This window comes from Oryctolagus cuniculus, chromosome X, assembly GCF_051225735.1.
Source record: "Oryctolagus cuniculus isolate XC-2025 breed Fujian yellow rabbit chromosome X, ASM5122573v1, whole genome shotgun sequence".
NCBI classification, from domain to species: Eukaryota; Metazoa; Chordata; class Mammalia; order Lagomorpha; family Leporidae; genus Oryctolagus; species Oryctolagus cuniculus.
Genome location: NC_142888.1, coordinates 83,609,370 through 83,624,168, shown reverse-complemented (window position 1 = coordinate 83,624,168; position 14,799 = coordinate 83,609,370). Strand labels below are relative to the sequence as shown.

General features: G+C 40.0%; 1 protein-coding gene across 1 annotated transcript in view; it reads right to left on the bottom strand.

Annotated features, from left to right (window-relative positions):
- Window positions 1-14,799, bottom strand: part of GUCY2F (guanylate cyclase 2F, retinal) — a 119,477-nt gene that overhangs the window by 84,044 nt on the left and 20,634 nt on the right. The window contains exons 3-4 of the mRNA XM_017349714.4: window positions 6,285-6,639; window positions 4,811-4,895 (exon numbers count right to left, since the gene is read on the bottom strand). Coding sequence (XP_017205203.3) covers window positions 4,811-4,895; window positions 6,285-6,639 — 440 coding nt within the window. The remainder of the gene's footprint in view (window positions 1-4,810; window positions 4,896-6,284; window positions 6,640-14,799) is intronic.

Here is a 14,799-nt window from a genome sequence, read left to right as displayed (position 1 = left end):
GAGGCAGAGCTGGAACCTAATCCTCAGTCTCTGGCTGTGGGCCCAGGTTTCTGCCCATAAGACCACTTGTCTTGCAAACTTGCATCCGTGCGTTGCCAAAGCAACAGGTTGAAAAGTGGAAAAATCCAATCAGTTGGTTGCTTTGTCTACATGATTCCAAACAAGTGGGCTGGTTCTTTTTTCTTTTAGTGAATTGGTCTCTTGTCTGAACATTACATAGACACAGTTTAAATGTGATTCTCTCAAAACATGCCCATTAATTTGCAGTGAATGTAATTATTTTCCACAAATCAGTCACTAGACACATAGAAGTTTTTGATATCTACCCACACAGTCAGGTAGGTCTAACCAGGTAACTTGAGGTTCTGAGAGGAAAGCCTGCATTAGTTGGTGTGCTTGCTTTGTTCTATTTTGTCTTGGATCCTCCAATAACTACTTTGTGGCTTTCCTTTTTCTGTAACCCCCAAATGGTGACTCTGTGAAATGTATTAAAATCAACAGCCAGAATAGGAAAAACAAGCACTGAATCAAAACACTTTGTCAAGTTGCTGTTAAGGCAAAGTATACAATGTCACTGTAGCCTTAAGGACCAGCAACCCAGTCAATTTTTCTCAGTGATTCCGCTGGTCTGTAAACAAACAATGAATGTGTTTCTAATCGTCTGCCAACAAATATGTCCCTTATCATGGTGGGAGCTCCTGCCTTGCAGAGAAAATTAAAAGAGCCCCATGGTGAGTTTTTGGGTAGAGCTCATGAGTCTTTTGGCAAAGCATCACTCTCTGACTTATCTGTTTCATAGGTGTGCTGAATTGTTTTAAAGCAGGCGCACCTGTGGAAATAATCATGCTCCAGAATACACTCTGGTGGACTTCCAATCCAGAGACCTGGAGTGCAGTGCAGATTCTGTCATTCATTAGCCAGGTGCAGGTGACCTTAGATAAATAATTTAACCTCTACATGCCTCAGGGTCTCCTCATCTATCTAGCAAGATAATAGTCCTTGCACTACTCATGGTATAGTTGTTTTGAAAATCAAATGAGATAATGTATGTGAAAGTGCTCTGAAAGGTGTGAAGCACTGTGAGAGTATAAGAGCTCCTCATTATCATTATCATCATTAGTATTACAAAGCATGGGAGAGCTTTACAGAAAAGCAACGCAATCTGCTCTGGAGGAGTAGGGAGAAAGGAGTTCAAAGAATCCTTTGTTTTGGGGAGGTTGAGTTCTTTGCACATCTCTCTGGAAAAAATTTTTTAAACAATCAAAACACAGAAAAGGAAGGAACAGAGAGTCACTCTCCTGCAAGTAATCACCATCTATTACAGAAACTCATCAGCTGCTCAGCTCTTCTGATTGCCGCCGTGGTGGGCAGAGAAAGGGATGAAGGCAGCAAAGAGGGGGCATGTTTTGTGCTTTGTTAGCTGAAGAACCAATGACCAAGTCACTCTGGAAAATGATGTGCCTTTCTCCCATCCCCGAGTTTTCTGTGACCACTTGAAGTCCAATTGTCTCAAACTCATTTTCCTCTCCAATCATTTTCCTCTCTAATCATGCACCTCTCCAATCATTTTCCTCTCCGGTCTCCTTTACCCGTCAGCCCACAACTTACAAACAAACCCTCCTTTTCCCCCGTGTTTTTTTCTTTTTTCTTTTCCTTTCCAAGAATTGCAGGCTGGACTCACTTAACATCCAAAAGACCAGTTCATTCAGTGGGAAAGACCAGCTAGAACTGTCATTTGGTGGGGTTGACAAGTGACGTAAGAAGCTGAGTAACTCCATTTGCCACCTTGCCTTGGAATGGTTTTGGCATTGGGTAAACAGAGACTGTTATTCCTCGAATCTTTCTAGAAGGAAAAGCTTTTTGTTGGATGGAATGCATGTTGTTCTTAGCAGGGATATGTCACAGTTACAGAAATCAAAAGAAAAATGTCCTTTGAACTAATGACTTTATCAAATATGTCCTCACAAAGCAAAAGCTGCCTACTATCCACTGTGGCTTTATTGAGTTTCTAACACTGGGGTATCAGCAACTGGTATAGCAGTTAAGATGCTATTTGAGATGCCCACATCCTGTATCAGAGTGCATGGGTTTGAAACCCAACTGTGCTCCTGATTCCAGCTTCCTGCCAATGTGTACCATGGGAGGCAGCAGAGGATGGCTCAAGGATTGCGTTGCTGCAACCTACATGGGATTGTGTTGCTGGCCTGACCTAGCCTCAGCTGTTGCAGGTATTCACAAAGTGAACCAGAGGATGGGAACTTTCTCTTTGCATCTCTCTCTCTCTCTCTCTCTCTCTCTCTCTCTCTTTCTCTCCTTTTCAAATACATAATTTTTAAGGTTTCCAATACTGGAGAGATTGGATAATAGTTTTTCTCAGTGTTGCCAATTTATTAAATACTAACAGTAACATCTGTTTTGGTTTCAATCCAGAATTTCACAGATTCATTAAAATATCAGAGCTGGAAGAGCTCTTAAATATTAGATAATCTAATTTTTCTCTATATAAATGAGAAGCCAAGAGAAGTTTAAGTCGCTTGTCCAAGGTCACACAACTATTTAAGCTAGCCTTTTTTTATTGGAATTTGCCAAAAATAATCCCACCTAATACCCCATCTTTCCATGTCATATTGTATTCAGAACCACCCTTACAGACAGAGATGACAAAGTTGTGGTTTGAAAGGTTGAAGGGGTAAAGTGGGAAGGTTGTGATTGATGTCATTTTTTATTTTCCCCAAATTGTTCTAGTATGGAGAAGGTCCAACTGTTAAGATGCAAATATTGTTAGAAATTGGTTTTATGGGGGCCGGCACTGTGGTGTTGCAGTAAAGCCATCTCCTGCATTGCCAGCATCCCATATGGGCGCCGGTTTGAGTCCCAGCTGCTCCACTTCCGATCCAGCTCCCTGCTAATGTGCCTGGGAAAGCAGCAAAGGATGGCCCAAGCCCTTGAGCCCCTGCTCCAATGTGGGACATCTGGAAGAAGCCCCAGTCATTGCGGCCACTTGGAGAGTGAATCAGCAAATGGAAGACTAACCTCTCTCTCTGCCTCCGCCTTTCAAATAAATAAATAAAACTTTTTTAAAATTTGATTTTATGTTGTCATCTTCAGCTATTTATCCCTGATCTTAAAATAGCTCATCAGATTAGTTGTTTATCTATTAAGGAATCTGAGGAAGGAAGGTAAAGATTTGATAATGATGATGCTGATGATAGGATAGCTTTTGTCCAAGGAAGGACAGTAGAAATAGGGAATGTGATACTCTGGACAAATGTTATGAAAGTCAAAATGAGGATCCTGGACTCCCAACAATCAGCAGAAGAGTCCCATGTGCCTGAAAGGGGGTTGAGATTTACCACTGATTGAGCATCTACTATGTGTCAGCTACTGTTCTACGTGCTTTACTTACTTTAGTTATTTAATCCCCCACAAAAATTCTGTGAATTAGTACCATTATTCCCAGAGTTTGGATCCTGGTCAATAGCTACCTAATTTTTGGAATTCATTAAAAGTGTCCCAACTTGAAACGCAATTCACAAATCAGCAACTAAATTGCAATTTAGGGAATTACTCCAGAATCATGTCCCAGAAATATGTTCCAGCATCATGCATTTGGCCTGTTGATTATGATGTCCAGAACCACATCAAAGTACTGGGGTTCAATTCTTGGTTCTGGCTCCCGACTTTACCTTCCTGCTACAGCAGACTCTGGGAAGCAGCAGTGACAGAACAAGTATTTATGTTCCTGCCATCCAGGTGGGAAACTGGGATTTAGAATCTGGCTCCTGACCATCGCAGGCATGTGGGAATTGAACCAGTGAATGGAAGTGTTTTGCTTGTTTTCCTCTCTCTCTCTGTTTCCCTGCATCTCAAATAATTTTTTAATTTATAAAATAAGGTAACCTTAATTTAAATGCAATAAATGAAATAAATAATAATATGGAATGTGATAAATAAGTAAATAATGCAATAATGTGCCTTCCTATATTAATTTATGAAATTTGTTAACTTATAATATGGACTGACATAACATAGCATATACTTTTATGCAATTTACTTTTATATCATCATTTTCTGTGTTCTGTGAGTTTTGTCTCAGTTTGAAATAGTATTGAAAATAAGATTTACTGACCAAACTTCATTTTATATTTACAAAGTGTGCAAGTGACCTAATCATGACTTATTTCCACCTGTTCTCTTGTAACCTTATTTATTGTGATTGGTAACATACTTGCACATTAGATGAGTATGTATACTTAATCATAGCTCCTAAGCACCTGATTATGAATTTATCTGAAGCATTCTGTATAATTCCTGTACATTACATCAAGAAAGCATGCTTCCCAATAAACAATGCATTTAGGTTATGTATACATAATACATAATTGTACATTGTTGAATTTATACATGAATAATATGATCATTACACTAAAAAAAAAAACGTTCCAACTCAGTGCACTGCCATACCATTTGGGGGAGAGGATGGTTAGAGGAGACCCTGCCAGGGAAAAGGGAGCACAGATACTGAGTAGACAGGCCCTAAAATACTCTCTCTTTTTCCCCATTGTGTTGAGAGCCAGATCTACTCACAGACAACAACACTGCTAACACAGCTGAGGAAGTTATTCTTGGCATCATGAAAACACTTCACTCTAAATGGGGCCAGTAGGGATGGTAAATCACTATGGAAAACTGAAAATCAGTGGGTCATGTAATGAGGCAATTGTACTGAAACATGACTTCCTGGAAACCAATATTAACAAGACCATTACAGGCTTGTATTTTGTGTATACAAAAAGAACAAAAGATGTACCTTATAAAATAAGCAAATCCATTAATAGACAGCAGGGCTATAAGCAAAGCAAGGCAGACCATCATGGCAAAGGCGGGGTCGATGCCTGCGGAGAGCGAGAAGAAGGAAGAATGCCATTATCAGAGAAAGGCAGTAAATAAAGGGCACCACAGAGCGACTCCTCATGCTTTCTGGTGACTCTAAAATCAAGCCACATCTACCTAACCTAATTCCATTTTTCTACAGCACAGTCTGTCTTGTTGACTTTATGGACACAGAAAGCAATTTCACTGTTCTGAAGCAAAACCACTCACCACTCTGACAATAACAAATCACATGAATTAAGGCTGACCGGCGTATTTCTTTGGAGGAAAAAGTCTACGAATGAAAAACTTTGAGTACCTTCATTTCAGTTGGACAGCAACAGAGTTCTTGAGAATAAATACGTTATCTCACCTGTGAAGGGTAAGCATTATGTTGCCTTCATAAAATAAAAGAACTTTTTAATTCACCTAGGCCCACAGACCTGGTAGGTTATAAATGAAAAACATAGTACTTGTTCTTCCATGTTGCAAGTCAACCTGGTTTTGATAATTAGTGTTTTCATCAGCGTGTGAACTGGCCTCTGTAAAATCTAGATATTTAAATAGATTACTAAGAATTCAGAAGGAAGTATATGATAATGTGAGTGAAGAGATTGTACATCATGCTAAAGCAATAGAGAAATCAAAGGCCATTTCAATTAGGCGCTGCTGGTTTTGGAAGGGTGTGGTGTACGCTTGTACAAGAGCAATATGGATCCTGCCAAAGGTCCCCTATGTCTCTCAGAGGTTTGACGGTTTCCCTCTTCCACAAGATACAAGAGTTCCACCAATCAAACTGCTAGTGCTTACTGGGTGCTTACTGCGGCGGGTGGTCAGTGGTGTGGGGAACAGGCATACTAATTACTAGCTATAGTCCCTTTCCAGAAGGAGCAGTGCATTTGGTGGGGGCAGGGGAAACATAATCAATACATAAGACACAGTTTAAAATCATTTTCATGCTAAGGTGTGAGATAGACTTTTAATTCAATGGGGGTCCACAGAAAAGGGAGTACAGATATGGTATTTCTGGAATGGGACCTGATTGGCAGAATTTGGATACATCAAGGATGGTTAGGTGATCTTTCTAGCAGAGGAAACCATCTCAGGTCAAGACCTACAAAAGACCAAGGAGAAGGCTAATGCTTTCCTCTTATCAGAGTAACCTCTTTGAGAAAGGGTGGGATCCCATTGAAAATGAGTGGTGGGAAAGATTTCAAATTGTGGATGATTATTTAAGCCAAAAAGTATCTCTCCCTGTAATTAAAATTAACCAGAGTGACAAGAAATTTATGTTACCTGAACACAAATGACTTCATGAGAATTTCAATACTAAAATACATCGTGTCCCAATGAGGTTTCCTTGTAATCCAAGCCAAGGTAAAAAGACTACCAGTGATTTTTCCATTCCTTACCTCCTTGGCAGATCTTTCCTTCAGCAAACCAGCATTTTGCATCTGCTCTAGGAGGCCTGCCACCAGGAAAGTGAATAGGGTTCCCTCTGAACTGTAGCAGCTCCGCGTCCATGTCCACAGTGTAGGTGCTATGGAGTTCCCATTCTTTCCAGTTGGTGTCCAGGATTACATATTCTGAAATTCCATTTCCACTTGAATCTGTCCTTATCAACTGGTTGAATCCATAGAACTGCATGTTTCTGGAATGCTGAACCAGGCTGGCAGCACTAGCCTGTCCATTTTCTTTCATAGCATTATTCATGGCTCGTGCGATAAAGTAGATTGAATTGTAGATGGTTCCAAACAACGGTGAAACCTATTTTTAAAAATTACAATTATCCTGAGCCCTAGTCACCCTAGAGTGATCTCAGTATATTCCAAGTGTGTGTTCATTATTATGGACTGCATGTCTGAGCTATGAAGACCCAGAGGAAAAAAAATCGTTTCTGAGGACTTGCTTTGTTTCTCCCCTGATTTTTTCCTATTTTTTCCCGCAGGCCTTCACAGCTTTAAATATATCAAATATGACAATTTTATGAGCAAGCCAAGTCATATACAATATGTTTTTATGCTCCCAAACTAAGAAAATGATTTTGAGTTATAAAGGGCACTAAAAAAACAAGTGGTGTATAGACAAGGGGAGTTCAAAGAAAATTTACCAGGTTAATTACTGGTGTATTATGCATGGGAAAATCATTTTGTTGGCACTTCTAGAGCACAAGGTGTATATGTGGGAAGATTGTAAATAATGTGTCTCTCCAGTCCATATCTGTGTACTTAGTTCAAAATGACTATTTTTCTAGATACATGCTCCCCAGAGAATGTGAACACCAGAACCCAGTTTTACACAGACACACACACACACACACACACACAGCCATATGTTATATTATGTGGAGAATGTGGGTTTAGATAAAGAAGCCCTATATCCTATTGGTATGCAAAGTGGTAAAGCTTTGGCAAGAAGTCACTACAGAATGGTAAGTCTGCTACAATGAAGAGCATGGCTATGCCTGTTTAATAAATGTGATAAAGGTTATAATATTTGATACTATGCTTGATGTGCTGCTCATTAACTTTATTTTGGGAAAAAAAGTGTGTATCTTTTTTTCCAAAGAAGTAGAGAGGAAGAGCAAATAATCCTTTCATTCTCTGCACACTAACCCCCCACCCACACATACACACATATCCCTGGCCATGGCTTCATGGTTTTCCATAACATTTAATTCCTAGGATGGAGTTCAAAAAAGCTATGGTCATGTCATTTTACCAAGCTTTGGGAAAACTGATACTTGCCTACTTTAGTTTTGCCAAGTTCTAGAAAGCTAACCTCCTGTAACAACCTTCATCTGATAGAAATATGATTAAAAATGAATGAATCATTTCGTGTATGTTGGAAATGCAAGTCAAAAATTCAGCGAAGTATAACAGCTAGCATGGGGGGGGGAGGGCTCAACTCCGCTACACATTAAAAATACCTAAGAGAAGTCATAAATATCAATGTCAAATTCAAGCCAAACCAATAAAATGAGGCAACTTAAGTATGGGACCAAAGCTCCCTAGGGATTTGACTATGCATACAGATTTTAAAACCAACAGAACATAAGACAACACACCGGTGTGCAAACTGTTCCTAATGCCACAATGTTTGGGCAAGTCATGGAAGGCCTCTCTCTGGGTGTCAACTTCTTCATCTATAAAATGAACATCAAGAAGAATCTTGAATGTCTAAAACTTAGACTTCATCTGGTCTAAATGTCTTATTTCATATATAACAAAACTAGACTCAGAGAAGTTAAGTGTGCTGTCAAGTTCACTCACCTAAGAGTAATATCAGGACTAGAATTCAGGTATCTTATTTCTTTTTTTAAAGATTTATTTATTTATTTGAAAGGCAGAGGCAGAGATAGAGAGAGAGAGAGAGAGAGAGAGAGAGAGAGGTCTTCCATCTGCTGGTTTACTCCCAGATGGCCACAATGGCCATAGCTGAAGCCAGGAGCCAGGAGCTTCCTCTGGGTCTCCCACGAGGGTGCAGGGGCTCAAGGACTTGAGCCATCTTCCACGGCTTTCCCAGGCTGTATCAGAGAGCTGGATGGGAAGTGGAGCAGCTGGGACGCAAATTGGTGCCCATATGGGATGCTCAGGCGGAGGCTTTACCCACTACACTACAGCATCGGCCACAAAGTATCTTTTTTCATAGTTTAGCAATTTTGATTGGAGTCGATGTATTCTATGGATTCTTATTTCTGAATTCCTACAAAAATTCCTAATTCTTGGTACACTCCAAGAACTAAATTTAGCACATAGACACTTTTGTTTGGCCTGTATATTGGTTCATCATCTCTCTGACCTCCTAAATTTGGAGTGCCTCAAAGACTCACTCCTTGGTCCTCTTGTCTATCTACACTTATTTTCTCAGTGATATCTTTTGGTCTTGCTCCTTTGATACCATATCTATGCCCTAACTCTCAGATTTATGCTTCCAGCTCTCCTCTTACATTCCAAACTCATATAGTACACTGCCTACTTTGATGTCTCTACTTGGATGTTAAATTTAAACATACTTGAAATTCGTCTTCACCCCAAATCCTTTTCTATCACTGTACCTAGCCTAGATTTTCTATCTGTAAGTCTTCCTATTTTGTTAACAACTACCCAAATATTTCTGCTGTCCAAGCCAAAAACCTTACCCCAGATAACAGAGCTAACTACTAGCAGAACTGAAATCAACACTCCAGTCTCCTGAGTTTCATTCCCGTGATCTCCCTTCCTCACTCTGCCTCCACATGCACTCTGTAGAAATAGATCATGGATGGATGCTGTGTGCTGCCACCAAGGGATCCATACTTAATTGACTGGCACACACTGAGGTCCCTTTCGAGAATTTCACTAATTCCCCTTCTTACATTCTCAGATGCCCCATTTAGTAGTCTTTAGACTTTCTGCAAGAGCCTGACTCTTTTATAGGGCTTTGGTAAATTATGACAATAAGTAAAGGATGGAAGGTGTAGAATAAAATCAATACTCATAATGTATATATATATTATATATATATATATATATCATAGAAAAACATGCCCTTGAAAGCTGAGAGAGAGAGAATGGTAGTGTTCTGCTTTGAAAGACACAGAGCCTTCTGGGAAAGAGATTGCGTCCACCTAAAGCCAGAAGCAATGACTTAAACTCTTAAAAACAGCACCCCACCTTGCCTTTGACTGGAATTTTAACTTGCCAGGCTATGCTGCCCTTTTTGTTGTTGGATTAAACCCTGTTGGAGATGATTGGCAGCAGCTCCCCAGGATGACTGAAATCTGAAACCTATTTTTTCAGGATTCTCTAGCCTCCATCACATATTATATACAATCTCTCTCTCTCTCTCTCTCTCTCTCTCTCTCTTTCTCTCTCTCTCATACACACACGCACACATACACGCACACAGCACCGCCACCACCACCACCACCTGCTCACACATGCACTTTTGCCACAAAAGTATAGTAGAAGGACCTAAAGTGAAGGGAAAGAGCATAGCACAGTAACAGCATTCCTCTGTTGTGAAGGAGGGACTTGACAATGACCCACTGTCAAAGTGCAGGCTTGGATTTGTGTTCTAATTGGCTTGAGTTCCCATTTCATCCACTGCACCCTTCAGTAATGGAAACTTTGCTCTCCCTAAGTCCAAGGAATTCTCCATTAGTATCAATCACCAAACATCTCTAATTGTACTTGCTGCAAATAGAAAGAAAAGAGGTAGAGAATGGAACAAGGGAAGAAGGTACATTCTCCACAAACATCGGTCCTAGATTCTCATTACAGTTCCAATAAAGTAAGACAAGATTGAAAAGACCTCCAGTCAGATGACTTTGTTGACATCACAGCCCACTGATGATTTAGTCTACTGTGTTTTCCTACTCTAAAGGAACCTGAATAAGTGAGTAAGTTATGAATAAATTAATAATAGTTGACATATGATTGATTTTTACTCAGTAATTTTATGTAGCTTCATTCTAGGCTTCTTAGAGTTTTTGTCCAAAACAAAAAGATCTAGGCTAGGTGCAGTGATATTTTAATTCATTCAATTTAATAGTTCATGTAGTCATTAAATACACTATCACCAGTTCAGATCTACTAAGCTACAGAATATGTGAAATCAGCTTCCAAAGGATTTTGTCTTCAGAATTATACATTAAGGCATTTTTGGTTTGGAAAGCCATCATTTGAAGGAAAAAAAAATGACAGCATTGCTTTTGAACTAAAATTCAAGCACATGCAGATACCAAGAAATCAAAGGGTAATTGAATTCCTATTGTTAAAGCTGGCATCTCTAATAATCTCAATCTTGGGATTTGGCTAAGAGCTGGATAATCTGTCGTGGTGCTCATGAATACAATACCCTTATTTATTACAGAGGGGGACACAAAGACAAATGTAGTCACTGTGAGCTGCAGTCAGTGTTTTCTGACAATTTATCTAGGGGGTCCAATCCTGGAATGCTCCAGACCTAACTACATCTCCATCCTAACTTCCCCCTTCCAGGAACCCATAATTAAGTTAACGGAAAACAATAGCTATAAGGAGCATAAGGTCTTCTGAGCAGAGGATTTCCTTTGCTTAACCAAATAGGGCCACGTTTGGGAAAATATCCAAAATATGTGTCTAGCAATACACAGTTGTGGTCAATGGATTATAATTGAAAGAAAGCATTGGGAATACAACTGAAAGGAAGAATTGGGGCACCAAAATGTAATTTCAGAAGTCTGTTTTGTGCCCAAATATAAAGGTACAAAGTGGTAATCCTTTTTCAATTATCCTGAGGCCAAATTAGGAAGTTTGTCACTGGTATGTCACCCCTCAAATCTCTCTATTCTGATTTCTTTCTTTCTTTTTACAGGTATTCACAAAGCACTGGTACATACTAAATTACAGGAAACAATCCAATAAACCTATTCAAATCAATGTATAAGTAGTCATTTGTGGAAATTGGCACAGTGGGTTAAGCTGTGGCTTGAGACATTGGCATCCCATAGCAGAGTGCCAGTTCTAGTCCTAGCTGCTCGAAATCCACATCCCTGATAATGTGCTGGGAAATCAGTTAGAGATGGCCCAGGTCTTGGGGCCCTGTCTCCCACATGGGAGACCTGGATGGAGTTCCAGGATCCCGGATTCAATCTGGCCCAGCCCTGGTTGTTGGGGGCATTTGGAGCTTGAACTAGTGGAGAGAGACACCCCCACCTCTCTTTCTGCCTTTTAAGTAAATAAATGTATTAGTCACATAGTAATGTTACTTTCCTTGAGTAAAGCATTCTGTGTTAGACATTATTAGCACATAATAATGCACAAAAAGCCTAATGTGTGGCTAAATGATCAGGTTCTTACAGCACACTGGGGTTAGACCTCCAGCTGTGGCATACACCAGCTAGAGGAGTTTGAGCAAGTTACCTTGAACTTCAGTTTCTTCATTCATAAGATGTAGACATTAATACCTGATCTGTAGGTTGGAACTGAAGATTCAATTGAATTCTTTTTGTGAAGTATCTGGTACAGAGTAAACAGTGACTACGAAATGCCTGCTTTGTTTATACTCTAAAATAGGAGCACAGGGATCTACTAACATCATCCTGGAAGTACACTGTTCAAGTTCCTTATCCCAATCTTAAAATTATGGTCAGTAAGTATTAAGAGCCTCAGTTTTAGATCTAATGTCTTCAGCACCCTAAAATGACAAGAAATGTCCCCCCTCTGAATATGGGATAGAAAATATCTCATTTCTGTTTTGCACTCCATTATGTGCTCTGGAGAATGCCTGACCCACGATAATAATAACAACAACAATTTTAATAGTAATACTGCTATCATTTATCGAGAGGATATTAGGTGCCAGACAAGCCCATTAGTATATATTAACTCACTTAATCTTCACAAAAATCTTTTAAGGTAGGAAATATTATTATTCCCAATCTTTTTTTTTTGACAGGCAGAGTGGACAGTGAGAGAGAGAGAGACAGAGAGAAAGGTCTTCCTTTGCCATTGGTTCACCCTCCAATGGCCGCCACGGCCGGCGCGCTGCAGCCGGAGCACCACGCTGATCCGATGGCAGGAGCCAGGTACTTATCCTGGTCTCCCATGGGGTGCAGGGCCCAAGCACTTGGGTCATCCTCCACTGCACTCCCTGGCCATAGCAGAGAGTTGGCCTGGAAGAGGGGCAACCGGGACAGAATCCGGCACCCCAACCGGGACTAGAACCCGGTGTGCCGGCGCCGCTAGGTGGAGGATTAGCCTATTGAGCCGCGGCGCCGGCCTATTCCCAATCTTAAAATGATGGTAAGAATACATAAAGAGCTTAAGAAAACTTAACACAGTCTGCCTTCAAAATCCGTACGATTAACCATTTTGTTATATCTGAACTTAATAAATACTTGCTAGATTAATGAATGAGCCATGATAAACTCACCAATCAAAGTACCTCAACAGTGGAAATTATAAGACAATGTGCCCTGCCTTTAAGTAGTGAGGGAAAATTCTTTTTAGATTTTTCTAGATTTATATTTTCAGTCAAACTATCAATCAATAGTAAAAATAGAATAATGACATTTCAGAGGCCAGTATTTGGCCTAGCAGTTAAGATATTGGTAAGGACACCTGCATCCTACATCAGAGTACCTGGGTTTAATTCCCAGCTCTGGACCTGACTTCAGCTTCCTGCTAATGCCGATCCTGGGAGGCAGTGGTGACAGCTCAAGTAATTGTGTTTCTGTGACCCATGTGAATTATATTCCTGGCTCACAGAATCAGCCTTGGTCATTGTGGGCATTTAGGGAAGGAACCAGCAGATGTGAGCTCTGAGATTTTTTTTCTTTCTGCTCTCAAATTAAAAAAAACGGTAATTAAGAAAATCATTGTGGGGGCTGGCATTGTGGCATAGCCAATAAAGCTGCAGCCTGCAATGCCTCTATCCCATATATGCGCCAGTTCGAGTCCCGATTGCTCTGCTTCCAATCCAGCTCCCTACTCATGGCCTGGGAAAATCAATGGAAGATGACCCAAGTATTTGGGCCCCTGCCACACATGTGGGAGCTCTGGATGAAGCGCCTGGATCCTGGGTCCTGGCTGCAGCCTGGCCCAATCCTGGCCAGTGCAGTCATCTGGACGATCTCTCTGTGTGTCTCCTCCTCTCTCTCTGTGTAACTCTTTCAAATAAATAAATCTTTTTTCAAAAAAGGAAAAAAAGAAAATTATTTTTAAAAAAGAAATGCTAAAAGTTTCATAGCAACAGCAGCAGCTGGATCTTCCTCCTACCCTTAATCAGGGGAAAGAACTTGCATTGCTTTTCTTTAACGTCTTTATATCGCTACTTACCTATTTGTTTCTAATATTATACTGCTACTGATATCTCCTGATTAATCAATTTTAGATTAATCCTATTATAACTTGCAGAGGATTACTAGCCCTTGTTTACTTCCTTCACCTCCTTGAAACCTTCGGTACTGTTATGTCAGAATTTTTGGTTAGATGCATATTTAGTATCTTTAACATGGCAGTTACCTAAATTGAACTCAAAGCTAATCCATGTCTTATACTATGTCTATAATTCATTTTACATATAATTTTTTTAATTTTTATTGGGGTTAATTACTTTATTTTTAAATTTTTCATACCTCACCTAGAATTTCTGAGTCTTTCCACACTTTCTGATAAGGTTCTAAAATCCTCTCAAAACAATTTTATATATAGTAAATCCTGTGGAATTCCTTCGAAAACTCATTTTCCTGAGGCTCTCTTTCCTCCTAGTCCAATCTAAACTGCTGCACAACTAGGATGTCCATTTTCATTTTGCAGGAAATTTGCGTTCTCTCTCTTCTGTGCTGGATCCACTAGTTCATGAATCTTAGAATTTCCATTTCCTGATTCACTGTGTTCTTTTTTTAAGCATGTCTCCTAGTAACTTCTGACTAAAGTACACAGGAGGTAAATTTTTGAGATTTTACATGTTTGAAAAGTCATTATTTTTTAGTCTCATTCTTCCATAAGTTTTGTGTTTTAAATTATTTGAAAGACAGAGAGGGAGACAGAGAGGAAGAGAAAGCTCCCAACCACTGGTTCGCTCTCCAAATGCCTGCAACTACCATGGGCTGAAGCCAGGAGTAGGAAATTCAATCCAGGTCTTCCACATGAGTGGCAGAAACCCAATGACTTGAGACATCACTGCTGCTTCCCAGGGTCTGCACTGGCAGTATGCTGGAGTCAGGAACCAAAGGTGGACATTGAATCCAGACACTCTGATGTGGGATGCATGCCATGTGTCCACTAGGCTAAACATTCACTCTCTTTTAGCATTACTTTACTTTTAAAACTATGTGCATGGATCACTTTTATAATTTTTTTGTGTTTATTACTTTTTTTTAAAAAAAGGCAAGAATCAGGGCCAACACTGGGGCATGGTGGGCTAAGCCTGCACCTGAGGCAAAGCATCCCATGAGGG